This window comes from Ochotona curzoniae, unplaced genomic scaffold, assembly GCF_017591425.1.
Source record: "Ochotona curzoniae isolate NIBS_2020 unplaced genomic scaffold, NIBS_Ocur_1.0 scaffold_2683, whole genome shotgun sequence".
Classification (NCBI taxonomy): domain Eukaryota; kingdom Metazoa; phylum Chordata; class Mammalia; order Lagomorpha; family Ochotonidae; genus Ochotona; species Ochotona curzoniae.
Window position 1 is genome coordinate 4,155,184 of NW_024467100.1, and position 27,338 is coordinate 4,182,521.

The 27,338-nt window shown below is 40.7% G+C and overlaps 1 protein-coding gene across 1 annotated transcript in view; it reads left to right on the forward strand.

Annotated features, from left to right (window-relative positions):
* Positions 1–23,732, forward strand: part of RGS5 (regulator of G protein signaling 5) — a 55,263-nt gene extending 31,531 nt beyond the window's left edge. Inside the window, exons 3-5 of the mRNA XM_041003361.1 lie at positions 5,503–5,564; positions 13,602–13,768; positions 18,835–23,732. Of these exons, the coding sequence (XP_040859295.1) occupies positions 5,503–5,564; positions 13,602–13,768; positions 18,835–18,996 (391 nt within the window). The 3' untranslated portion in view covers positions 18,997–23,732. The remainder of the gene's footprint in view (positions 1–5,502; positions 5,565–13,601; positions 13,769–18,834) is intronic.
* Positions 23,733–27,338: the final 3,606 nt, after the last annotated feature.

A 27,338-nucleotide genomic window follows, 5' to 3' on the forward strand; every position in this document is an offset into this window, starting at 1 on the left:
ACACCGAGCACTCCTGGGGAAGCGAACCATATTTCAGAGCAGTTGCAGATCAAACAGTCTGTTTTGAAGCAAACAATGTGATGGTTATTGATCTGCTTGAGTTAACTTAAAAAAAGAAACCACGATAATACTACATTTCCTGCTTCGATTCCTGGCTTGACCGCCACACGTGGACACTTGAACTGTTTGGCTTAACAAGATTCAGAGAAAATCTGGGAGAAAACCTGGGGCTGACATTTCGTGGACGACTTGCCTCTCTCTTCTGCCATCTCTTTTCTCCTTTGAGAAGTTTGAATGCTTTTTGGAAAAATCTTCTGTGTTTCTATTGAATTTTTACCAGTGAACACTAAAAGTGATTCTCAGCCTCTTTCAAACCTGTCAACCTCATCCCACCTCCTCAGGTGTGGCAAATTTCTGTGAGCTTTTTTTTTTTTTTTTTTACTTGACAGCAAAATATTGTCTTCTGCCTACAGTTGATCCATCATTTTTGCCTCCACTTTAAAATCTCTCTGCAATTTTTTAAAACAAAATATGTCATCCTCCTCCTGGGGACAAAATAAACCTTATTTTTACTGAAGGTATTTTTAAGCCCTCTCATCTTCTTTGGATTATTGGACATCAGATTCCTATCTCAAAGAGTAGCTTTCTGTTTTTTTTTTTTTAATATGATTTAAAATTTTTCATTTGGTAGAAAAATCTGATGCTTAAGAAAGAGAGAGAGAGAGAGAGAGAGAGAGAAAGTTTCTTATGTGCCCAAGCCAGCTTCTGTTGCTATTTTGGTATCCCCATTGCTTTTTTTCTTTAGCCTTTCAAACAAGGAATAGACAAGACCCAGATTTCACAGTAAAATATTCTCCCAGTCCTTTCTCCCTTCTGCTTCCAGCTTTGTTCTCTTACTTTCCTTGTTAACTCTAGGAAATTCACACAAACAGAAAGTGGAGAGGCCAGTTGCTCGCTTTGATTGATTGAAAGTACCCATATGTCTTGAGGTATTACACGATACCCTATAAAAATGAACAGTAGTAAAGTTAATAGAAAATCTAGAAAATTAAATAGAGGAGGGGAAAGACATGTTTAGATATGTGATAGGACTGTGTACATTTCAAATCAAACCACAGTAAATAAAAACCAGGACCAAACAAAAACCAAGCACTGATGCTTAGAGAGGTTGAAATACTCTTCTGTGGTTAGACCTAGTGTCAGCGTTGCCAAAAGCATGGTGATGGTTTGTGAAACTGACCACTGGAATCCAAGTTTGAGGAGGCAAGTGCTTGGCACAGCAATCCAGCATGCTGCTACGATACGTGCAGCAGGTAATGGAAGTAGCGAGGTTTCAGTCTTGATTTTTCTTGACTTTACCTCGTACTCTGGGAGGCAACAGGTGATGGCTCCAGTCCCTAGATCCTTCCTACTCACCTAGGAGATCCAGACTGACTTGCAGGCTCCTGGCTTTGGACTGGCCCAGTCCTGGCTGTCCTAGTCTTTAAGGGGAAGGAATTAGAAGATAGGAGCTCCCTCTTCTCTTCTCTCCCAATTTTTTACCCTTCAAATATATATGATGACATTTTAAAATATATAAAAATAATGTCATTATATAAAATGTCATTATGTAAAAATAATGACATTTAAAAATATATATATTTATATATTTAAAATATATAGAATATTTCAAAATGTCATTATTTTTAATGGTACAATACGATAGGATCTGGGATTTCCCTTCCCCATTCCTCAAATCCCTTCCCCTGCACTGATTTTCCCTATGGTTTTACAATACTATATAGTCCTTTTTAAGCAGTCCTAAGTCCATCATTCTGCTATTTAAGTGTTTCCTGACATTATAGATATGGACAATGGCAGAGAGTCCAGCATCCTATTGTCAAGATATAGTAAACAGTTTCATTGGGAGTCCATCTTTGATCTGGAAGTAGAGATGCATACTGCATTGTATCATCACATCTGGATGTGGTAGTCTCCATTTCACAGTTACTGTACATCCCCTTAATTGAAAAGCCACAAATCAAAATCAACAACAGGAAGAAAAACAGAAATTCACAACACCATGAAGTTAAATAACATGCTACCTGAACGGCTTATGAGATCATTTGTAGCTTTCCATAACCAGGTTAACCTGAACAAAATGAAGTGCTGTTTGTTTCCTTATCAACCTGATATCTATTGTGTGTGTGTGTGTGTGTGTGTGTGTGTGTGTGTGTGTGTGTGTGTGTGTTTGGGTTGATGCAGAGGAAGACATGGAAGAGGATGGGATAGAATGGCTGATGCTTCCCATGAGTCACAAGCGACACATTTAGGTGGAGGGTAGATCATTGCCACGTGGGAGACTCAGTGACTCAAGGTAGTGACAGTGCAGAGAGAGCACGCTTGCAGATGGAATGGTCACTTCCTGAGCTGGGGGGCAGTACAGTGAGCGTCGTCAACCATGGACTTAATCATCTCCATCAATTTTATTCTAACTTTCACTTAAACTAGCTTTCTCTCTCCCCCCCTTCACATTCACATAGAAAAACCACTCGCCGTCAGTGCTCAGCTATGACCTTATGAGCATTCAGATCTACATCTATTTAGTTTCCAAAGAAGTCACACTTTCTGAGGACTGGCAGATTCTAAGACTAAGGACAGAATGAACCTTTGTTTCCGCCTAGGCTGATAGTCACAACCCCAGGATCCATGCTGTAGGGGAAGTATCCTGCTTAACTTACGTCAGTTTGGGTCAGCTTCACCTCCACATGGGATTTGCCCATGTCCTTTGAAAAACTGAATCTTGACTGCAATGTGCTGTTGATATTGATGATTAGCTTGCCTTGAACAAGCATCAGGAACAAATTGGATCTGGTAACCTAAGTTTGATATATCTACTGTGTCATTTTTTCTTCCTGGCCCCTCTGTAGTAGTTTGAAGAAATGAGGAGTGAGGAGGTGGTTTTTTTAAAAGGGTCTGGCGCCATAGCATAGCCGTTACAGTCTTCACCTTGAACGTGCCGGGATCCCATGTGGGCACTGATTCTAATTCTGGTAGCCCTGCTTACCATCCACAAGCTCCCTGCTGGTGGCCTGGGAAAGCAGTCGAGGACAGCCCAAAGCCTTGGGACCCTGCACCTGTGTGGGAGACCTGGAAGAAGCTCCTGGCTCCTGGCTTCAAATTAGAGCAGCTCCAACCATTGCGGCTGCTTGGGGGGTGAATCAGTGTATGCAAGATCTTCCTCTCTGCCTCTCCTCTCCTCTGTATATCTTACTTTCCAATAAAAATAAATAAATCTTTTTAAAAGGAAAATAATATGATTTTTTAAAGGAGAATATTTGTAAAAAAAAAAAATGGAATAGTCATGGAGCGAACCAAGCCCTTCCTTTTCTGAATCAGTTTCTTTTAGCCGATAGTTCAGTGCCTGGTAGCTCCCGACAACCATTTATGGGCACTGATTGTGTGCACACTACTGAGTCCCTGGTAATGGAACATTAAAACACTTAAGGCTTTATCTAAAAGTATGTATGTGTGAAGCAGAATGGCCATTGGGAAGGACCTACTGTATAAGGTAAAACAGAAAAAAGAGTTATTGATTGCTAGAAAAACAGATCCTTTTCTCATTAAAAATAGAGTAATATAGTGGGCAAAGCTTCCCGCTGCTATGCCAGCTTCTCATATGAGCTTCAGTTTGTGTCTCAACTGCTCCACTTCTGGCCCAGCTCCCCACTCACGGCCTGGGTAAAAGAACAGAAGTTGACCCAAATGATTGGCTGCTTCCATGTGGGAGACTAGCTCCTGGCTTTGGCCTGGCTCTGTCTTGGTTGCTGCAGCTGTCAGGCAGTTGATGAAAGATCCCCATGTGCCTCTCCCACTCTCTCTGTATTTCCTATTTCCAACTCTCAAATAAATAAATCTTTTAAAGAAATAAGCATAAGACGGACATGCTGGGGATACATTTCATCCCCTGTTGATGCCATTTCTCCTTCCTGTGCTCCGAGGAAAAGGGGGCAAGGGAAGGTAGCTCAATTGGTACAACGGAATTTCCAAGGAATTTCTATGTTTGTAGTCGAGGATGCCCATGTTTCCAGCAAGGAAACCAGAAAAAAAAATTATCTTGCCAGGGCTAGTATCTCACTTTGGCCAATGTGTGACTTTCAGTGAAGGAGCGTGTCTATAGAACTCAGAATTGGCAACCGTTCTGTAGTAAGGACTAGAGAAATGAGGGGATTATTCACAGTACTTTAGGCAAACAGTCCACTGACTGCTGGACTCCTTACATAAATAAAGTGAATTGATTTACATAGTGACATAAATAAAGTAAGGCTGAATCTGAGCCTGGGACAAAAACAAAAATGAGAAGCACAATAAGCAGTTGTCTAGTCAACCTCGGCTGCTAATATAAATAATGCAAATAGTATAAATATTATTTTATATGAACTGGAAGCAGGAATATTCCTGGACTGTCTGAGACATTAATAAACAATCTAAGAGCTAATGAAATTCTGATATGGGAAAACATTCCCCTTGGCCTTAATATTCTAATGAATGCCTTGTCAGTCTGTTTTGACTCGATAGGAACACACATCATAATGCAAAAGTTCAAGCGGGGTGAGCCTGGGAGGACGCAGTCAGCCATTTTTGCCAGACAACAACCATTCCACTTGAGACATCCTGCTGTGCCAGAAAGATCTGTGGTTCAAATGAAATAGCCACAGGGTTTCTGCATATATAAAAGTTAAAATAAAAACAACCTAAGGGGAAATGATCTAGTGGCTCTTACCTTCCTCTCTCTGAGTCAGCGTCTCAAGTATTTGTGTAAAACATTTCTATTTAGGATATATTATGCACATTTTTTGCTCACCAAAAATATGCACTTGTACTTGCCTAGACACATATAATCCTGTCCTAATTGGGCAGGAAATAATTAAAATATATATATATATATATATATACATGTGACCATATGTGTGTGTATATATATATATATATATATGTAAACACATTTCCTACATAAGGCAAAATGACACACATACCTTCTTCCACTCAGACTAATCAGATGGCCTTGGGCTGTGAATATGGAACTCAATGTCATCTGCTGATTAAATCAAATGGTTTAGCATAGCGTCGGTGAGTCATGATTGAACATGAGTTCAATCCCTGTAATGGGAAAACTGGATTTCATTAAGTTATATTTGGAAAAATGACCACAATTGGAGCCACTCTCAGAGGATATAAAAGAATATCAAGACACTGTTTCATGACAAGTAGACGGTTTCTAGAACAGAACAGATTGAACCCAATTATACAGGAACTGATGAAGATATGTGATATAGATGTAAGGAAACAAACACAGTTCAACACAACATAGTTGTAAGAAAAAAAATAAGTCAACCATCCTTGCTCTGAGCCTGGGTCCTTGGCTGTCTTGTTTAGATCTGTGATAAACAGGGCCAAGTCGTTCTTGGTGTATGCGCTAACTCTCTGTGTCATCAACCTCTTCTTTCCTTATTCTTTATTCAGACCCTCGCTGGATGAGGCCCTGCAGTGGCGTGATTCTCTGGACAAACTCCTCCAGAACAATTGTAAGTCTGCCCTGTTTCTTAATAGAACACGAGGGAGGGAGAGACACACAAAACACTCTAAGAGTTGTCACGTCTTTCTTCCCGAATGTTGTTGTTTCTTCCAGTTTTCAGTGATCTTAACAAAGAAAGGATATTATGAAATGTGGTTATCCGAATCACAGAAGAGGGAGGGCAACATATTGTGGAGAGCGAGAAAACAAGGAGTCCTGAAGACTTATCTTGTAGATTGTGTTTCTAACCACCCCAGTCGTTTGGGTGAGCCAGGAGAAGCAGTTTGAGTTGTATGCTTTCTGAATGTTCTCACCAACAAAAAAGAAAAAAGAAGCTACTTTTCTTGGATCAGCTAGGAAAATCAGTTGTGATAGAATTGGGCATACCAGTGTAAAGATCACTGGGCAAGTCATAAGTAGTGCATCCTAGTACAAATTGTTCACACTTGCTCTTGTCACTTGACATACATATTTATCTCCTCCTATTATGAGGAATTCAGTACAAAAAGACTACAGCAAAACTCAATTTTTGTCTCACATGAAAGAAGAATTTCCATGCAGACAATTTCAGTGTGCCTAGCAAGATTTATTTAAGAGAGCAGGAGAGGTTGGTCTTCTGTCGTAGTGACAGAAGGGAGTTGCAAGAGAGGAAAGACATGAGAAAATGGTGTAAGTGGTGTCATTTAGGCACCATCTCAGGGAAGAAGGCAAATGAATTAAAGGGGAGAGGGGAGCCCATTCACAACGGGCAGAACTCCTACCTACGTCCTTCCCAACAGGGTGAGACTGGCCACCCCTCCTCCCATTTTTACAAGAGATTTCAAAATCAGGTACCATCTCTTTGCTTTGATCATCACCACAACTCAGATGGGGACTGACGGTGCCCTTCGAAGGACAAAATGGGGAAGAAACAAGACTGTATTTTCAAAAAGTAGCTTCTCTAGGGACCAGAGACCCTGTCTACCTAGTGGCCCAGTGAACTCCTCCCACTCCAGCTTTTGTCTTCTCTTTGAAGAGCAATTCTTTTACGTCTTCATCCAAGACATGGCCAAGTTGTTGACTAGTCGGGAGCTCTTTTCCAAGCTAATAGCAATGTATCAATGAGCCCTACTTGCCTTTGCCCTATGATAGAACTCTTAGTGTTCACCAAGACTTAAAGTACCAAGTTTATCATGATCAAGCTATACAATGATAACAATGTAGCTGGTTGTGATTCAGTTTAAAATGCTTAGTCCTTCTTTCTCCATCTTCACAATCTGAATGAAATGTGAAAGCTGCTAGTGTGTTGGTGAAAACAAGCACTTCGGGGTCCTTCACGGGGCCATCATGATTAATGGGCACAAAGTCAGTAACAAAGAATACATGTTGAATCGCTAGACAAAACAGCAAAACCTCTCATTTGCGATTCAAACATTCTCCCTCTCTCAGTTGTTTATTTGAAAGTCAGAGTACCTCAGAGATACACAGAGGTCTTCAGTCTTACAGTTCTTCCGACAGCAAGAGATGGGGCAGGCCAAGGCAAGGAGCCTAAAACACAACGCAGGCCTTTATGGACGGAAGTAACCCAACTACCTCAGCCATCAATCTCACTTCCCAGAGTGTGCATTAGGAGGAAAACAGAAGTTCAAGAATTTGAACTCAAGCATTCTTTCCAATACTGGATGTGGGTTTCTCAAGTAGGTTCTTGTGCCAGTTGCTGTGCCAAATACCAGCCTCTGCTTGAGCATATTGGAGATCACTCAAATATATGCACACCAACGAGTTTGCATATGTCATAGGCAAGCACAGTGTATGAGTCAAAATATTTTAAATTGTATGTCACATATACTTCTAAATTATATGTGTGTACATAGTGAGTATATGTGTGTTTGTGTGTATAAATATGCATATGTATATAATCATCAGATTTACATAATTATCCTCTTACATAAGGAATATATTTTGGTGGCACCTGCCAGCATGTGTGTGGACTGGACAGTAGGGCTGGTTGGGTTGAACTAGGCTTCAATGCCCATTGACATGTACGAGAGCTAAATGGGATGTGGGACAGACTGGACAAGTCTGCGGTACATACTGGCAAACATGGTAACCAGGGTAGAGGGTAGGCCTGGTGGGGGTTATGAGGAGGCGTCCCAACTAGGCTGCAGCTCCCACTGGTTTGTGTGAGGGCTGAGCGTGAAGTGGACAGGATCAGGCTGGACTGCAACACCCATTGGTTCAAGTGGAAGACAGGGCTGGAAACAGAACTGATCCAGCGATTGAAATGAGAAGCATGTGCATAAGCCCTGTACTGGCAAGCACATACAAAAATCAGGTCTGGGATCACCTCAGACGAAGTTTCTTTGGAGATCCCTCCAACTGAACTGCTGATCTCAGAACCTCAGCCATGAAGAGACTATGTCAGCCAGTGAATTCTGAATAGATTTCATCGTGCTTGGAACGGCAAGATTGGCAGCAATTCAGAACTGTTGAACTATCAAATTTGCTTGAGCAGGACCCTTGGAGCATGCCCCACATCGGGGACCTGGGATGGGTGGGAGGTTAGGTGGGGTTTCTCCCTTTGCTTTTCCTCTTACCCCAGATACAGAAAAAAAGAAAAAAAGATATTCATGTGGAAAAAAGGGGGGGAGGGTGAGAAGGGGGTAAATATTATATTCTTAAAGCTGTGTCTATGTATTAAATGAAATCCTTCTTTAAAATAATAATAATAATAAAAAGAAAGAAAATGAATCTATTTTTATTTAATATATATTTGGGAAATTAGTTTCTCTAAAGCAACACATAGAAAAGCTTTTGATAACTACACTGTCAGTTCTTTCCTTGAAACAGACATGTTTCCATTTAAACTAGTCCAAGTATAAAAAACAATTGATGTTAGGGATGCAGAGGTGTCAGAGAGCAGAGGAGGTCGTGCCCTGCAGGAGGCAAAGCCGTGGGTTAAAGACAGTTCACCTCCAGTTCGATTGGTCAGTTCTCCTTCTCCCTGGATGCACATTATCTTTCTTCTTCCCTCATTCTATTGCTGTCTCTTCCTAACCAAATCTCTTTGTTCCTAGAGAATAAATGGAATAATAAATGAGCCCCCAAATCCTATCCCAGAATTATAAAGCTGAAGGAAGAAGATTTGAGCCATGACCTCAAACATCAGATACTGTGCATCACAAATAACTGGAAGTTAAATTGATGGCTTTTTATGAGATGTTCTTATTTAAGTCGGTGCAAACTAATATTCTGTAAATCAGGTAATGAAGAATGACATGGCTGAGTAATATATGCATTTAAAACTTCAAATACAGGGGCTAGCATTGCGACAGCAGGAGAAGTTTTCTTTGTTGGCAACCCGTGTTGGAGTCCTGTTTCATTTTGTAGCTGACCTACTTCCAGAATAGTTTCCTGCTAATGCATTGAGCTATCAGTAGAAGATGGCCCAAGTGCTTTAGTCTCTGCTGCCCACATGGGAGACTCAGATGGGATTACCAGCTGCAGGATGGGGTCTAGGTGCAGCTTGAGCCAATGTGGCCATTTGGGAAGTAACCCAGTAAATTAGAAGCTCTCACTTCCTTGCTCTAACTACAAAATGTACAATAAAGTTTAAGTCCTCTTTTAGTCTCTTCTTGAATGTTTGCTGTGATCGGTTTTTAAACATTTAAACTTGGAGAATGGCATTTTTGTTGATTTACAAGCAATATTTTGCCTCCTTTCACTGTAATGTAGGATGTTGACTCTTAAAGTTGATACAATTCCCCAAGTCATGCTGAAATCCACTTTTTTCTTAATTTTTCTTGAGTAGGCATGAAATTGGCTCAGCCCCTAAAAACCCAAAGCAGTTAAAATGAAACCAAATCTCTTTTTCAATGATTAGGGGACCTATTTTCTTCAGTTTAAAAATAAGTTTTGATCATACAATATATTAGAATCTTGACATGTTTTCCTTTCAGGCCTATAGGAAGAGCCATCTGTTTTCATTTGGTAGGTCCATGGGGCGTATATTCCATATATTGTCCTTTGAACACAGAAATAAATTACATGCAAGAATTTATGAGACAGAGACATTAAATAATTTCCAGATTTGACCATTTTTAAGGGTAGAGGAAAATAACCTTTGGTCCAGTACCAGCAAGGGGTTACATGGATCTCCTTTCCCAGAAGTCCTGAAAGGTCAGAACATTTTCTGAGCTAACACTGGAGATTTTAATTCTTCCATGGGGAATAAAGCATCTTGGATCCAGGCCCAGTTTTAATCCCCATCTTTGCATTCCCTTTTTTGCTTCTTTCTCCTTGGTTGCCAAATTTTTCTTTCTCTTTTTTGGCTCTTACTTGATAATGCTTTCCTCTTTGAAAGTTGCAGTTTCTTTCAAGAAAGTGTTACAGAGAGAGAAGGAGTCCCCTTCGCCCCTATTCCCCCCAACTCCTCCCCACCCCACAGATCATTTGTCCTCTTCCTCACAGCTCCGCTGGCCCCAGGGGCTGGTACTAAGCCAGATTGAAGCACTTGGGCCATCTTCTGTTGCTTTTCCATTAGCAGGGAAATGGATCGAAAGTGCAGATGCTAGGACTGAAATCCTATATGAATGCCAGTGTTGCAAGCAGCAATTCTATTGGCTACACTACAACACCTGAGCCTAATAGTGTTTTAATTTTATTTTTTAATTGTTTGTATTATTTTCCATGACACAGTTTTTTAGGCATAGGGATTTTTCCCTCTCCCTCCCCTTCCTCCCTCCCCAATCTCACCTCCTACCATCTCCTGCCACTATTTCCTGACTACAGTAGTATAGTTCTTCAGCAATAGTTCCAAATCTGACATTCTGCTATTCCAGTGCATCATAGTATTACAGGTATAGACAAAGCAAAAAGTCTGGTATTGTCAGAGATATTTAACTGTTTTACTGGGAGTCCTCCTTTTATTTGGGAGTAGAGATGCCCACTGCAATGTATCTACTTCCTGGTATGCTAGTCTACCTTACACAATTCAGCTATGAACATATATGTATATGTTTGTTCACATAGAAATCTATGTGTTGTATCTTTTCCATAAATGTTGCTTTGTATCAGAGAGAACAATTCCTTTGGAAATTGACTTATTTCACTAACATAATTGTTGGGACCATTTTGTTGCAAATGGTAAAATTTGCGTTCTTTTAAATAGCTATGTAGTATTCCATGGAGTAGATAACGGCCAGTTTCTTTATCCATTCACCTTATATTCCCAGGTTACAGCTGTCACTCTATGAAAGATATTCAAAAATTTGATAAAAAAATGTGTTTTGTGAAGAACTATGCATGAATTATTCACAACTTTTTTTGAACTAAAATAAACTTATCTTTTTAATTCCTTGCGATTATTTAAAAATACCTATCTACTTATATGAAAGTTTCAGGAGAAAGCAAGAGGCAAACAGAGAGAAATCCTCCATTTACTGATTCACTCACCAAATGGCCATAACAGCAGGAGCTATACCAGGCTGAAGCCAAGAATCAGAACTTCCTCTAGATCTTCCATATGAGTGATAGGGACCCAAACCTCTGGGTTATCGTCCGGTACTTTTGCAGGCCAGTAGCAGGGACCTGGATCAGAACTGGGGCAGCCAGGTAACAAATCAGTTCCCACATGGGCTACAGGTACTTCAGCTCAGCAAGGAGGAACATGGTGGTTCATGAGTGATGTTTTCCAGAGCTCTCCTGGTGTGTGGTGGGCAGGAGAATGGTGGTAGAGCGAAGGAGACATGTGTGGTTTTGGCAAAATACACATCTATACTCTGATTTGGACCCAAGAAAATCTCCTCAGGAATCATGGGAATTCAATCGAGATTTCTGTGTAATGGCAGGAGTGCGAGCACTTAGAATATCGTACGCTGTTTTCTCAGGCACAGCAGCACAAAGCTGCAGCATTTCAGCCTAACCTGTGGCCCAAAATATCAACTTGCAAAAAAAATTTTTTTAAAGCAATTCCTCCAGTTAGTTCTTCTAGAGAAAATTCTTTATCATACCTACCATTGTTCTTAGATTAGGTGTTGATCAATTAGAAAATGTTAAATACAAGGAAAGAAGATTAAATTACGAATTGTCTCTTTTGGATCCTGCATGACGATGACCCTAACACAAACTAAATACCATTTGGCTATTTTTGTCTTTATAGTTAAATATCATTGTAGGCGTACCATGAAGAGCATAAAAGCAGTGAAACAGTATTTATCTCTGGTTTAATCTTCACATGTATTTTCTACTTATTGCATGAGATCCAGGTGGCCACTGACTGTAAGGTTAGTCTAGAATAAGGGACAGAGAGAAATATTCAAGGAAGGGAAACACATTGAAATTAGGTCAAAGGAAAGGAATTTGGAACATGAGTAAGTTCTCTAAGCAAAACTCACGGACTGCAGAAATATTTCCCGGAAGGAACAACACAGATCCAAGATGCCATCAGTCCTGCCTTCTGCCACTGGAGGCGAAGTGACCAGCCAGCAATGCTTACGATTTCGATGGACCGTGTACAAAACAACTTGTTCTCCCTCTTTCCTTTACAAACCCTTTCTTTTCTTAGATGATAGATGTGGAGTAATACACGCTTTTTACAGATTAAGTATAAGAAATTATATATAATCAGGCCTGGCATGGTAGCCTAGCACCTTAAAATCCTCGCCTTGACCGCACAAGGATCCCATATGGGTGCCAGTTCTAATCCCAGCGGTCCTGCTTCCCTTCCAGCTCCCTGCCTGTGGCCTGGGAAAGCAGTCGAGGACGGCCCAAAGCCTTGGGACCCTGCACCCATGTGGGAGAACTCAGAAGAGGCTCCTGGCTCCTGGTTTCAGATTGGCTCAGCTCTGGCTGTTGCAGCCACTTGGGGAGTGAATTAATGGATGCAAAATCTTCTCTGTCTTCTCTCTCTCTCTCTCTATATATATATGTATGATTTTGCAGTAAATAAATCTTAAAAAAAAGAAATTATATATGATCAGTATGTATAACTTCATGTGATGGGTTCATTAGCCCCTTTCTGTTTTCCCTTCAGGTCTCAAGTTGAACGTTCCCTCATCCTCTTTCTTAATCCTACAATGAAATTAGGACCCCTTTTCCTCCATGATTTTATGACAGTCTTTGAATTAGCTTTTCCTTCGTTGTGCATAGGTAAAACTTTGCTTCTTCATCTTCCTCTGCTTCCTCGAGAATCCACAAACTCTTTCAGGGTAGAACCATCTGTTTTTCTTTTTATAGCGCCTGAAACATGGCAGTTTTCAAAAAATCGTTTGTGAAAGGAAATAAAAAGGCCTGTCTACAATGTGTGCATGAGTCTCAACATTAATGCTGCTCACACAGACCATGCAAATTGGACAGATATTTTTCCCTCTTGGGTGGCGAGTGTTCAGAGAGGTGTTAATGCTGAAGGTGTTACTTGGCTCTGCAAACAGCTAAACGTTCATCACCTAAGTATATTCAGGGGATTTGGAAGTCAGTGTGGCAAATCCTCAATCCAGTGCCAGGTCTCTCTGATTCTTCATGAGGACCAGGGCTGCATCGCTGGGTTCTCAGCCATCTTCCTATATCTCTGTCCCATCCCTCTTTTGCTAGAATAAAGGCGAGCGTGGAGTGCAGTCCTTAATAAAGTTATAGTTTGTCAGAGAAGGACACTGGCAAGCCTCTTCCTGTTCTTTCATGAGCATGGCATTAGTACTGGCCTATGTTTTTCTCTCTGTACAAATGTAGTCGAAATTCTGTTCTAATAAGCTGAATCCTTGCACCTGTTGGGAAGCAGTTTATGCAAATTGACAGATGCATGGCTCTTGAGTCAGACTGCCTGGGTTTGAATGGCAGCTTCTACAGCAGTTGGTAATCTATGGGCAGGTTATTTGATCTTTTTAATCTCATTTACAGTGTGGAATATTCATACCAACGTCCCTCTTAGCTTTGCAGAAGTTTCGCATTTGGTTAATGTTTCTAAACGAAATTGCTGAAATACACTTGACAGTAAGCAGTCTGAGACTATGATACAGGATGTAGTGTTTGTTAAATCAAAACATTTTCTCAAATCTCTTTTCTTCCCGGCTAGATGGACTTGCCAGTTTCAAGAGTTTCCTGAAGTCTGAATTCAGCGAGGAAAACCTGGAGTTCTGGATTGCCTGTGAAGAGTACAAGAAGATCAAGTCCCCTGCTAAGATGGCTGAGAAGGCCAGGCAGATTTACGAGGAATTCATCCAGACGGAGGCTCCTAAGGAGGTTGGTCCTGGTGGGTCGGGGGGTGAGTGTGGTTAACTGAGGCTCAGCTTGGCCGGTCTGCAGGAAAGGTGGACATCTGCGATAAAGGCCAACGTGTGGCCCTGACAGCTGCTCCTCTGAGCACTTACTAAGTACAAAGCAAGTGTGAATTTGAATCTGTTCAGACCACACACTCACTAGAAGGGTGTCGCTCCACCGCTGCTAACCTTCACATGAGAAGGACACCTACGTGTTCTGGAATGTACTATTGATTCTCCTTGATGGTAGTTTCTTTCTTCAAAAGAAAAGAGAATAAGGCAAACTATTTTGTACAGTTGTTGTGAAGATTAAACAGAGTGAATTTACACATGTGCTTCTGTGTCTGTATTAACAATGCCTTTAAATTCCTCTACTCCCCTCTCCCTTCTCTGTTCTTTTTTTTTTTAAGGATATATTTATTTTTTGAAAGGCAGAATTGTAAAAGGTTTTCTTGTGGGGAACACACACCCACAGATAGAGAGAATGAGAGAGAGAGAAAGAGAGAGAGAGAGAGAGAGGAGAGAGAGGAGAGAGAGGAGATTGGACCATCCTTTGCTGCTTTCCCAGGTGCATTTGCAGGGTGCTGGATCCAAAGTGGAGCAGCTGAGACTCAAACCAGTATCCGTGTGGAAAGCAGCATCACAGTGACTTACCCCGCCATGGCACAGCTCTGCCCCCCGCCCCCTGCTCTCCTCTTACTTCTCATTACTGGTCTCTGCTACTTACAGTTCAGTTGGGGCAGCAAGAGCTCTAGTATGAAAAATAAGATATTATAAGAGAGTAGTGCTAAATATATTCGAGTGAATGTCCCATGGATTCACTTAAAGGGCAGCTATGTTGACATCAAAAAGTCTTGGGAGTCATTAGCAGCTCCTTTCTTGGACTGGAGTGCCATGGGATGGTAGAATGCAGAAGAGCCATAGCAAGACATAGTCCTCACGTTTTAGTTAGATCACCCTGATTCCACACTGTTCCCTTGAATCTGATCTGCATCTGAACGTTTCATCAAGGTTTGGAGTCAAAGTGCAAATGGAATCTGAACAAGCCCTGTGGGTAGGCATTAATCTACTTAAATCCAGAGAACCCACAATATCCCTTCCTTCCCACAAGTCTGATGGACTGTGGAACTTCTACCATTAGATACCTAGTCCAATGGCTGAGAGTTACCCCCAGCTCTTTTGAAACAGTAAATATATTTTAGTGGATACTGTATACCTTGAAACCAGCAAATATATATGGTCCCTCCAGGAATTAGAGAATAGAACTTAGGCATGTGGGAGTGTGCAGGTTGGTGCCTGAAGTCAAAATCATGAATATGAGAATAGTCTTAACGTGGAACTAGATTTAGTCATTCTGTGGACGTTCAGTATAGCATTCTCTCTGGATCTTCATACACCTCAACCTCCCAGCCCCAGCACATGTCAGCTTTTCTTTACGTGTGATGACCTCAAGCTTACCAATCCTTTCTCCTGGAAAAGTGCCTATGTTAACAAGTATAATGTTAATTATATGCTAATTTAGTATTAAGTTGGACACTCATTTCCTATTTTATGCTGATTCCAATTCCTTTTTTTAAAAGACTTTCTTTTTATTGAAAAGTCAGATTTGCAAAGAGAAGAAAGAAAGAGCCTCCATCCACTGTTTCACTTTCCTAGTGACCACAATGGCCAGAGCTGAGCTGATTCAAAACCAGGAGACAGGAACAGCCTTGGTCTCTGTTCTAAATTGTCTATACTCGTGGAGAGGTATAATAGTGTATGTAAGACCTTCCAATGCAGGTAGGCCAAGGTGATGTGCCTGAACTTGCCATTGTGATTCCTGCTCATTGCATGTAAGTATTAAGTAGATGTTTGTTAGGTAAATGGGTACAAATATCTAACTCCAGATCATCCTATATATATATGTGTGACTTTGGCCAAGTCTTCAATCAAATTTTTATAATCCTTGGTTCTGTTAATTTTATGTTCCATATGTCAGAATTCAATAAATGTGCCTCTGCAGTGTGTCTAAGAAATTTTCCAGCTTCTGTGTCAATCTAAACATTTACCATTTCATTTCAATGATATTGACTTATGCAGTAAACTGATCTAGGAACCTAAGGGCTTTTTTTCCCCCCTCTTTGAGTATTTATATCAGCTCTTCAACACAAAAAGACTGACTGAGAGAGAAAGTTAGAAGGACTGCAGGGCTGGTGTGATGGCTCAGTTGGCTGGTCCTCCGCTCGCAAGCACTGGTATCCAGTTCTTGTTCTAGCTGTCCTTCTTTTCATCCAGATCCTTGCTTGTGACCTGGGAAAGTGGCAGAGGATGGCTCTGGGGTCTTGGGACCCTATGCCCACATGGGAGGTTCCTGCCTTCAGGTTGGCTTATTACAGGGTGCGAGCGAGATCACACTAGACATATCTAAGGTTTTTTTTAAGGAGTCTTTATTAATCAAGCTTGGTGGTAACAGAACATACTAAAACAACAGATCACAGGTCCAATCAAAGCAGTATACTGGGACCATGCTCAGGGGATTACCTGTCCTGGATCAGCCAAGAGTCAAGGTGCCAGAGTAACTAAATACCTGAGAAGAAAGAGAGAGAGTGAACCTCCGTTTCTCGGGCCTTTGAAAGGGGCGTGTGAGGAGAGTGGTTACACAACAATGCAATACCGTCCCCTCTCAGTTGATAGGTGAGTCACAGGTGGGCAGGAGTGAATACCTACGTTTTGTGAGTTAAGGAGTTAATTGGCGCTCATTGGGAGGGGCAGGAACAGGAACTGGCCTTGTAGCTAAAAAGACTAATTGAACTCATCTGTGTCCAATATCCCAGCCGAACTAGGACGTGGGGGAAGAGTATACAAGGAGAGCTGAAGGAGCAATCACTGGCTGCACTCCATAACATTCCCCACTTCTCTTCACTTGATCTTAGCCAAAACACCTGAGTCAAATCATTGACTCAGTCACGAATAACAGGCTCAGGTGTAACCATTACAGCCATTCAGGGGGTGAACCAGCAGATGGAGTATCTTTTTCTCTCTGTTTATTTTTCTCTGTGTAGGTCTGCTTGTCCAACAGAAATAAGAGAATCTTTTATAAGATAAAAAGATTCCGGACTGTGAGTCATAAAAGGAAAAATGGGCACATGTAGTTAAACAAGCAGATCATTTATTCCTTGCACATTAATATTTGGTCATACTGAAAGACAATGAAATAATATTTTCCTGTTTCAGCAAACAGATGCATAAGTACCAGAATGATTCATTAGAAGAGGCTGTTATTTCTTGGTGTGCACTATTAGAGGACTTTAAAAAGTTACGTTAGTAGATATTTACAATTATTTTGGAAATATCATCAGTTGTAGTAAAGCTGCCTAACTAGCTTAGTATATAACAATATCTACAATAAGAGAAACAAAACACATTGTTTTCATCTAAGGGGAAGAAAATTGGACTTGACCATAGAAAAGTCCTTGTGGCAGTCTCACCTTTGCCCCACCCTATCTGTTTCTGGGCCGGACCTCAGTCTGACCAAGGCAAGGCAGACATTGGACTCCATCACCTCTGAGGCTGTTCCACTCTACCTGCCTAAGGCTCATGCTCAGGGCTTTCAAAGATGGTTCAGGCTGGCCCGGAACTCTGCAGTCATGCCTTTCTTTGTGACCCTATAATGCAGTGACAGGAGTGGAGCATGTTCCCCATTGGAATGCCTTGGTTTGAGTTCCAGTCCCAGGTCTGCATTGCACCTGCTGACTGACACACAGCCTACAAGGCAATGGAGCATGGCTCAAGAAATTCGTTCTGTGCCAGTTGAACTCCCAGTCTATGAGTGCAGCCCCAGTCCTGTCCCAGCTCCAATCGTTGTGGTTGTTTACAGAATGAATGAGCAGATGAGCGCATTCTGTGTGTGTGTGTGTGTGTCTTTGCCTCTCACACCAATCTGTTTTTAAAACCCAGCTGTTTGAATGTTATCTGAACCAAATAACTCCTTTCAATAAGAGCTTAGGAGAGAAGTGAAGCATCTTCTAATGTTCTGATGCAAAATACTTGCTTCATTTGGATTCTCTTTCTTTCTGTTTCAGAGTTGGACTGCTTCACAATTGTGAAAGCATATGGTGTAGAGTATATGTATTTCTCCTGAAGGGTAGTCAAGAAAATGCATACAGGCTGTACCCAGCCAACTCCAGGGAAGCCATTAACCTAGATCCTGATATAATGAGATCCTTGGGGATTGTGCCAGGCAGTAGCCCAGTACTCAGGACTCAGAAGCCACACTCGCTTCCAACACAGATTGAAAGCTCAGCTACTGCAGACACATTTTTGGGCCTCTGAGCTTTATGCCTGCCTCTAAGGACTTTGAGTGGAACACATAGCATTTCCCATGCCCCAGCTAAGAAATACACGGGATGGTATCAACTCCATAGAGTTGTAACATTAAAGAATGTCATCCTTTAAAGTCCTCAGCCAGGCATCTGGCATAGACTAAACACTCAATAAATACGAACATCTGCTAACCTCCATATTATTTTTTGAACTATTGTTTCTGCAATTAGATAAAAGGTCATGGATGGTGTCTGTATCTTTTGCTGCCTTTCCATTCCCTTCACTAGACACAAAACCAAATGCAAGGGTAGAAAAAGAGTGGAATCAGGCATCATTACACTTGGACTCAAAATCTAATTCCTGGGTTCAGAGTCATTTATTAGCTCTCTGACCACATAACTTTCTGCGCACGTGGGAGTGTGCGTGCATGTGTGTATGTGTGTGTGCATGTGTGCACACACTCACAAAGGCAGCGTTATTCTTAAAGCAGTCAGGATTAAATAAGATACGTATGAATTTCTGGCAGAAGTTTTGATACTTGGTGGGTATCTAATGTTGGCAATTTTAATCTGAGTCATTTATTTATTGGAGTATCAGTTGCTTCCCCAGATTTCCCATAAAACAGACGTGTCATTTCTCACCGTGAATTTCCTCCACGTACGTTACCAGCGAGAATTTCTGCTCGCCCCTACTCCCTTGTCAAAGTCTGCTGTCCGTGACTCAGTGAGCCTGTCTCCTGCTCCACAGGTGAATATCGACCACTTCACTAAAGACATCACGATGAAGAACCTGGTGGAACCTTCGCTGAGCAGCTTTGATGTGGCCCAGAAAAGAATCCATGCTCTGATGGAAAAGGATTCCCTGCCTCGCTTTGTGCGCTCTGAGTTTTATCAGGAGCTTATCAAGTAGTAACTTGGTGGTCAGGCTCTGAAAGTCAGCCAGTGGGTTAGTGCCTCCGTCATCACCCCAGGTTGCCCCCTAATCCTGTATCTTTCCATAGTAGCTTTGCTTGAAGATAACTAAGAAGAAACTTCCCAAGAAGTGTTGCTTATGTTTCCCACCTTGTGTTGGATGTTTGCCCATGGTGCTCATGCTCTGTTGTTCCTGCCCCATTGTTAATTAAACTCTATACAAGTTTGAAGGTGAAGCACAGAAAAACCGTGTCTGAGGCAGAGAAATGCTTATCACAAACATGCTATCTTTGGGTTTAGCATTAAATCTCCACCTACAACGGTTTTAAAAAAGAATGGGGATGAGGGATGATCACCTGATTCGGAATGTTACTTCTGCCCCCGGGAGACCACCCTCTGATTATTTCTGGAGTAACCTTACTTAAGTTTTAAGCAAATTCAGTATTTAAAATATAATCTTTCCATTAAAACATCTTCATGTTGGCTTGGGCATTAGGATAAGAGTTATAAGAATGAATCTAAATGCAAATTCATGTTGATTGTAATCATTTTACCTCCTACCCTTATGTCCCTGTTTAAGTCCCCAAGCTGTTTTCAAAACCAATGACCTGAGACCAGCATGACAAATGTATCTTTGCCCCAGAGTATGTAGGCCAAAGTTTTATTTGTCGTATTTGAAAGCTCGTAAGTATAAAATCCACAGATTTCTAATTCCCATGATGTAAAATGAAAGTATCCACAGAAGTGTTCATAACCTTGATTATAGTAATATATAAAAAAGGGAAAATCTCATCAAGCTTAAAATGACTAACTATTCCATGAGTCTGTCATCTTTTTTTCCATAATGAGCGTTCCTTTCAAAGTACAAAATCTCTTGGGAAAAGTTACTGAGGCTCTGTGTAGAGGCTTTTTAAGTGAGAGAGTTTTAGAGTCCTGCTTTTGCAGAATAATAACTTTTAGCAACACCATCTTCCCTCACTATTTTGCTTCACGCAATATTAATTTGTACTTACAGAAAAAAGTGCATATTCCTGATATACCTTATGCACAACTCATTATAAGTCACATTATTTTCTTAGTAGGTTTTAGCCTTTAATTCCTTATTTCATGATTGTAAGTCTTAGAAACTGTTAATTATCTTTAGCACATTAGGTTAAGGTAGTGATTTACAAAACTTAGTCCTATATAGAATTAAACTAAGCCATGTGTAAAAGTAATCAAGGTTAGGATACAGGGTGATTCAAGAAGAAAGAAGAGGTATTTTAAAGGACTAATAAAATTCCACAATATCAAAGTAGAAGACAAGATTGTCTAGTCTTGAATTTCCTTTTATTATTTTTTTTAAGTTTACATATGTAGTTCATGTATTCAGTTATATCCTAACAATATCAGAAGTAAAACATTTATGTTACTCTTTTCTTTTTGGGGGGCAGGGCTCACACTGATTTTAGTCTATTTGTGATTTCAAAAGATAACACTCCCTTCCTGAATACTTGCCATTTCACACTACGAAAGCAGATCCAAGTGACTGGGTATGCTGCCAACTGTGGCGGGAGGTGGTCCAAGAGACTCCACCACTGTAAGCACAAAAATGTTCCTGCCACTTCTGTTTGTGTGAGGTGGATAAAGAACTCAGACACAAACCCTCCAGGGTACACTCTGCCTCACCTTTTCAGCCTCTGTCTATTGTGGCCCAAATTAGTAAAAACAAACAAACAAAAAAACACAAATGTTCCAATTTTTCATTTGTATTCGAGCCAGAAATGATAGAAACCTTAGAATCCATATCAATTATTTTTTTTTCTTGAATGCCAAAGCATTTTCAAGGGAGAAAAATAAACTTAAAAGTCAAGTATTCACATGATTTGAAATACTTGTATATTTGAAGAGCATTAAGTGGATACATATCTTCAGAGAGTAGATGATACAAAGACTCCAGCTGCTCCTCCCCACATTGGCTGCATACCCCAGGTAACTGTGCAGACCTGTCCGTGGAGGAGGACCTCCCTTCACCTTCATGGGAGCTGGATGCAGGAGACCAAGTTCAGGAAGGCATCATGAGGGAGGACAGGACCGTGAGGCTACAAAAAGAATGAAAGAAGGGACATCCTCCAGGGGGTGGCATTCTGCCTACCTTCATCTGTAGCATTTATCTCTATCTACCACCCATACTTTCAAATTTAAAGAAATATACACGCCCATAATTACAAGCTCTTCCAACATGAGAAGTCAATCAAGAAATCAAAAGGAATAGAATCCTTCTAGACCCAAATTAGAAAGCAATTATATTAAAATTACCCAAGGGATTTCTTTGAAAGTTTTTCTTTGAAACATACAAACAATGAAACAAACTGATATTGCTAGTAGTTTCCATAGCAACACAAAGAAAATACCATTCTTTTCATTCTGGGAAACTAGAAAATTTGGGAAAGACCTTTCCGGGAAAAAAAAAAGTATATAACTTCTATTTATGACTCTCCTTCCCTTGTCTTGCCTCCTCTCTTCTTTCCCTTGACTCAATGGCCTGGGAAAGTATGAAGGGTTATGCAAGAGCCCTGGGCTGCTTGCATGTTCCTTCCCTGTGAAAATGTAATTATCGTTGTAAGTGGACTTGGGAGACAGAGGTGTTGGAACCAAATTGTGGTCCAAGGAAATGGGAGTCTATACGCTTCTCACTCTTGAGAGTTTTAGCCCACGATCTAAAACAGAACCTAAGTTTTTCTGCCTCGGTTTCATCTAGTAGGGGTCGGGCTCAAATGAAAATCTGAAATAGACCAGGACAAAGAGAGAGAGTAGCACCTCTGGGGAGAAAGAATAGGTTATGGCCCCTGTGTGCCTGCCACAGCAATGCTTGTTCAAGCAGTGTTTCTGCACCCCTTGCCTCCCTACTCCCACACACAGAAAATTTTTTCCTCCCACATGCCACTTTTTGAAATACAGAATTGAGGCATTGCAGGAACGTTGCTTTCAAAACAGCAAAGTCAATTCATATGGAAACATTTTGTGTTTCCTTCCCTAGATGCTGTTAGGTTCTGAGTAAATTTCAGTTTTTAACACATAAAAGAAATAACTTGGTGAAAAATAATGCTTTTTTATTTGCAATCTGCAAAAGCATGCATTTTACTTGCTTGATGTGGTTGTTTTTTAACACCAAATCTATTTGAATAGGACAAAACTGTGAATTTTTCCAAAAAATAAGTGTCTAGAAGTTTCAAGATAAGTTTGAGCATTCACAAATAAGTAGCTAAATAAGCAAGCATTACCCTCTCACACACTGCAATCTTATCACAAATTTGAAGGGTTGAGATTCTTTGGAAAGCACAGTTAGAGTTCAGGGAAATGATTTTTTTATTCCTGACACTGTTTCTGCTAGCAGGTCATTTTCCCAGTTTTTGTGGAATTTGTTGGGAAGAAAGTGGGTCATGAGAAAGCAGGGAGGTTAGGGGAGAAGTGGGAAGAAGCAAGTAAGTGCTCAGAGCTGTGAAACTAATTCACTCACTAGGGGATATTTAAGAGCAGCTCAGCCTGGTTGGAAATCACACTTCCTCATGTTCTTCCAGACTTGCAAGATGTCTCTTGACTCGCAGTGCAGCTGGATGGAAAAATATTATCTCAGTGACCTAGAAAGCCTAGAGAAAAGGACATGGAAGAACCATCTGATCTCCTCACTGGGCTTGAATATGCAGGAAGCAGAGAAGGAACACCTCCAAACCCAAGTGCTGGGAAACTCTGTGGGTTTTGGACATGAAGTCTAGGTGCATGTTAGCCAGTTCCAGCTGATCTGCTGGTTGCCTTCTCTAGGTTTGTGCCTTCTTCACTGTATTAGGCAAACACATTTTTTTTAAATTGTTCCCAGTGGAAGGCTCTTTGGTTAACCATTCAGTATCTGCGGCTTTTGTTAAGTTCACATCTCACTGGCTTCTTCAGCAAAGCAGACCATAATTTACCCAAAAAAGAATTTCCCAGAATTAGTTAATCATCCTAGAAGTGAAAAGGTCAACTCTTCCCATTGAGGAGATGTGCATGGCTTTGAACAGAAATGCACAGCAGAGTGACAGGCAGGGAAAAAAAAACCTGGGATATTATTCTCAACTTACAGTTCAATAATAATCTTACTTTTCTAATATAGTAGCTACAAGTCAACCAGTTAACATTTACAACTAGTTAATTAAGTCTTTCCAAGTTCTCTCACCTAAGGTATTTCTTCCCCCTTCTTCTGTACCTCCCCTTTTCCTCTCCCCTGAAGTAGGCAATATTTACAATGGTTGAGTCTAATTATCATTCAAATATTCTAAATATCAATCAAATAATTACAATGAGCACACTGAAAGCATTTAACTTTCTAAGAAGGAAAATGTAAAGATTAAAGCATCAAAACAGAGAAAAAGAGAGAAATGTGAGAATTTGCTAGTGGAGAACAGTAATCAAGTTAACTTTTACTGGAGTTTCTTTTTGTGCTATACAGGATCAGAATTTGGGGAAACAACTTGTTGGTAATACTACAACTTACCATTTGCTATCAGAAGACACAGCAAGCAGAAATGAAAGGTCTGTGAATCCATTCGTCTGCATTTATTCCATAACTACTAAAGTCAGAAATAATGTATTCATCTTCTGATTTTTGTATTCAATACATTTGTACTATGCAACTCACCCTTCTTGATAAATAAAGCACCAAATATGGATCTGTAATCGTGATCACATGTTACATTAAATATATATCCATATCACTCTGTAATAGCCTCATATGAGTCCTTCTTCTTGACACCCAAGTGTTTTTAACATGCAGCTTCATATGAAGTTCAAAATGCTTCTCATACCAGGTAAATCTGTTGAGAGGATCTTTGGTTGGTGCTGATTTTAGCAGAACTTGACGTGCAAAACTCAGGAAAGAAGATGCAAAGTGGCCATTTTCAAGCCTGGCTTCGGGTGACAATAACTCACTTTTGGGAACTTACTGAATACATTTGGATCCTACAATATTCAACAAGGATGGTAGGTAATTCCTTTCTCTTCCTGCACTGATGAGAGATTGTACTTTAGATTTGCTACTAGGATTATTTAGGCAAGGCATTTGGATTATACAAGTAGTAGGAAGCTTACATACAGAGAGAAGTACAAACAGGTACAGATTTACAGTGAGAAACAACCCTAAGAGTCCATGTGATAGACATACATAGGCTTGGACAGGCTGTCAAGCATTTAGCACAGTAGTTAACATACAAATTAGAATGCTTTTATCCCACACTAAAGCATCTAGGTGAACATGTTGACCCTGTGCTGTCCTGCCAGCTGACACCCGAGGAAGCAGCGGGTTCTTGGCGTTTCCAGCTTCCGTCTCCTGCCAGCCCAGCAATGTCAGGTGTCTGGAGTAGACCACTGGGTGAAACATCTCTCTGTCTTTTTGTCTTTCAAATAAATGGAATTTCCTTCTATGAGATGTTTCTTAGTTTGCTATTCCCATAAAGTGCGGCAATATTTAATATAGATACATTACTCCTGAATTATCTAAATACATCTTACTCTCTTTAGTTTCATTACTGAGTTTCCACCAACAAGCACTACCAGAGCAAAGATCCCTGACAGTTCCCCATCTACTTACTATGCAAGTTCCACGGTCAAATGGAACTTAAGAGATTGCCTAGATTGCCCCTTCCAACAGAGAAACCTTATGTGGTTCCAAGGTACGAGCACTACTGTCTCTGACTTAAGGACAGTTGCTAAATGAACCCACTCTACCATCTCTCGGCTGGGTAGGCCACACTCTCCAAGCATTAAGATCACTAAAGCACATTTGCTAGTTTTACATGTTCCAAATTCAGCAAAAATTTGAACATCATTATGGTCACAAAGCATTTTTTGGAATATATTGATTTTTTTTTTCCCAGATGACTTGCTAACTTCCCTACAGCATTCTGAATTCATCTCATCTGGCACTCCCCATATGTTTCCACATTTCATCAAATCCTGGATTTTAGTATTATAGTATGTTAAAATAAAAAGAGATAAGGCTAACCATTTTATGAAAAATAATGCATGAAAAGCAAAGTGAGGAACATGCAGTTTTCTCAGCATTGGCAGGCATGTTCCATTGCCAGATAGCCAGATCTCTGTTAAGGTTCCATGTGGGCCTCTTGCAATGATACAACTGCCTAAGCCTCTTGCTTCAAGTGCCATGAGTCCACGTGGGCACCCATTCATGTCCCAGCTGCTCCACTTCCAATTCAGTTACCTGTTAATGGTCTGGGAGAAACAGTGAAAGATAGTCCAATTGCTTGGGCTCCTGCACCTATGTGAGAGACCAAAAAGAAGTTCCTGGCTTGGGGCTGGCCCAACCCTAGTCTTGCAGCTATCTAGGGATTGAACCAGTAGATGGGAGATATCTCTGACCCTTCCTTTGTGCCTGTAATTCTGACTTCAATGAAATAAATCTATTAAAAAGAAAAAAAAGCACCAACTAAAAAGAAAGTTCCACGTCTAAGTCACAGCCTCTGCCAGATAATGCTGCTTATCACAGGCCTGCTGAGAGTGTACGCTTATCGATCAATGAAGCCTTACGGATGCCTTGAAACAGCAATGTCTTGTGACTACTGTTGGAAAGAACTTCCTGTGACACAAGAGAGAAACAGATGCCTGCCTGGTCTGGATTGCTCATGGGCAAAGCCTCTTTGCTTCCGAGCAGAATTCGTGGAAAGCATTAAGGACAGAGTGGAACTGGAGCCTCAAGACCTTAATTAAACAGCATGAGGGAGATGGATGCCCCGATATCTTTCTTAACCGAATATTTATTTTGATTGTTTCTTAATTTGGCAATGAAACTTCAGCTTTGTTCTTACTTAGCTTTCTCTATAATTTGACAATAAGCAGGGAGAAAAGTGTCTTTTGTCCCTGAATGAAAATTCACTCATCCTGTTTTCCAAGATCCTCCTTGCCCAAGAGGCCCACCCCTGCAGAAAGGACACAATTGAAACCTGGAGAACAAAGGGGGCACTTGGTAGCCATCATCAGACACAAAGATGCACTCCTATATCCTAAAAGATTATTGTACTTAAGATCCATTCTTACAATGAAACTTTAATAATGAAATGGAGGCTCATTAAGGTAAAAGGATTTGCCCAAAACTACACACCTGGAGAATGTCATGATTCTATGGATTATCAGATTCCTAATGTAGAACAGCATTTCTTTAGAAAACACTTCGTGTTTTGCCACAATCAAGTCTGTAGTAACATAATAACAGGTGGTCTTAGAGTTGATGTCAAAGATCTCTAACAGAGAAATGGGAGGGTTGGCTTAGAAAAACCCTGTATTACACAAATAGACTCCTCTCTCTTAACTCTGTAATAATTTTCGTAACTACATACCATCAGGGACTGAAAAAACACTTCTTTAAGTGTGAACTATCCTATCAGCTATCCCTACTTTGATGCAATCCCAATAGTATAATAGATTTATTTCGTAAAATTCTCCCTGAAGACAGCCAGAGGGTTAGGTGTTCTGATGGACAAGAATGATATGAAGGAGGGAGAGAGAGAGAGATCTGTTTCATGCCATGATATTTCTTGATTTGATAGACAATGTGCTATATATGGCTCCATTCTCTGAAAGCATCAGAAATAAACATCTTTGTATGGGCACAGAACACTGCTCCATCCGTATGTGACTAAAGCAATTATGCTGCATCCCTTCAGTTTTTTTCTGGGATTTGGAGAGCCAAAGTAATTGTGAAATTTGCTAATTATCCATTGCAAATTACTACTGACAATTATCTCATTTTCTTAGGTATTATCCATTATTGAAAAGTTTTCCCTTTAGCAAAATTCTCCAAAAAAAAAAAAAAGGGGGGGGGGAGGCCATACAGATCTCTTAAAAAATCAGTCTGGGCTTCGGCGCAATAGTGTAGCCGCTGAAGTCCTTGCCTTGAACGTGCTGGAATCCATATGGTCGCCGGTTCTAATCCCGGCAGCCCCACTTCCCACCCAGCTCCCTGCTTCTGGCCTGGAAAAACGGGTGAGGATGACCCAAAACCTTGGGAATCTGCAACTGCTTGGGAGACTCAGAAGAAGCTCCTGGCTCCTGATTTAGTATTGACTCAGCTCCAGCCGTTGCAGCAGCTTGGAGAGTAAGCCATCAGATGGAAGATCTTCCTCTCTGTCTCTCCTCCTCTTTTTATATCTGACTTCCCAATAAAAAATAAATCTTTAATAAAAAGATCAGTCTGAATTATAAAACACTGCTGTACTTCAAGAATTTTTATTGCCATCTTCTAATAGCATCCTGAACCTTCAGCCTGATGCACAGAGGCCTCTAAACCACCCAGAGAAGTACTGGTGTTTGCAC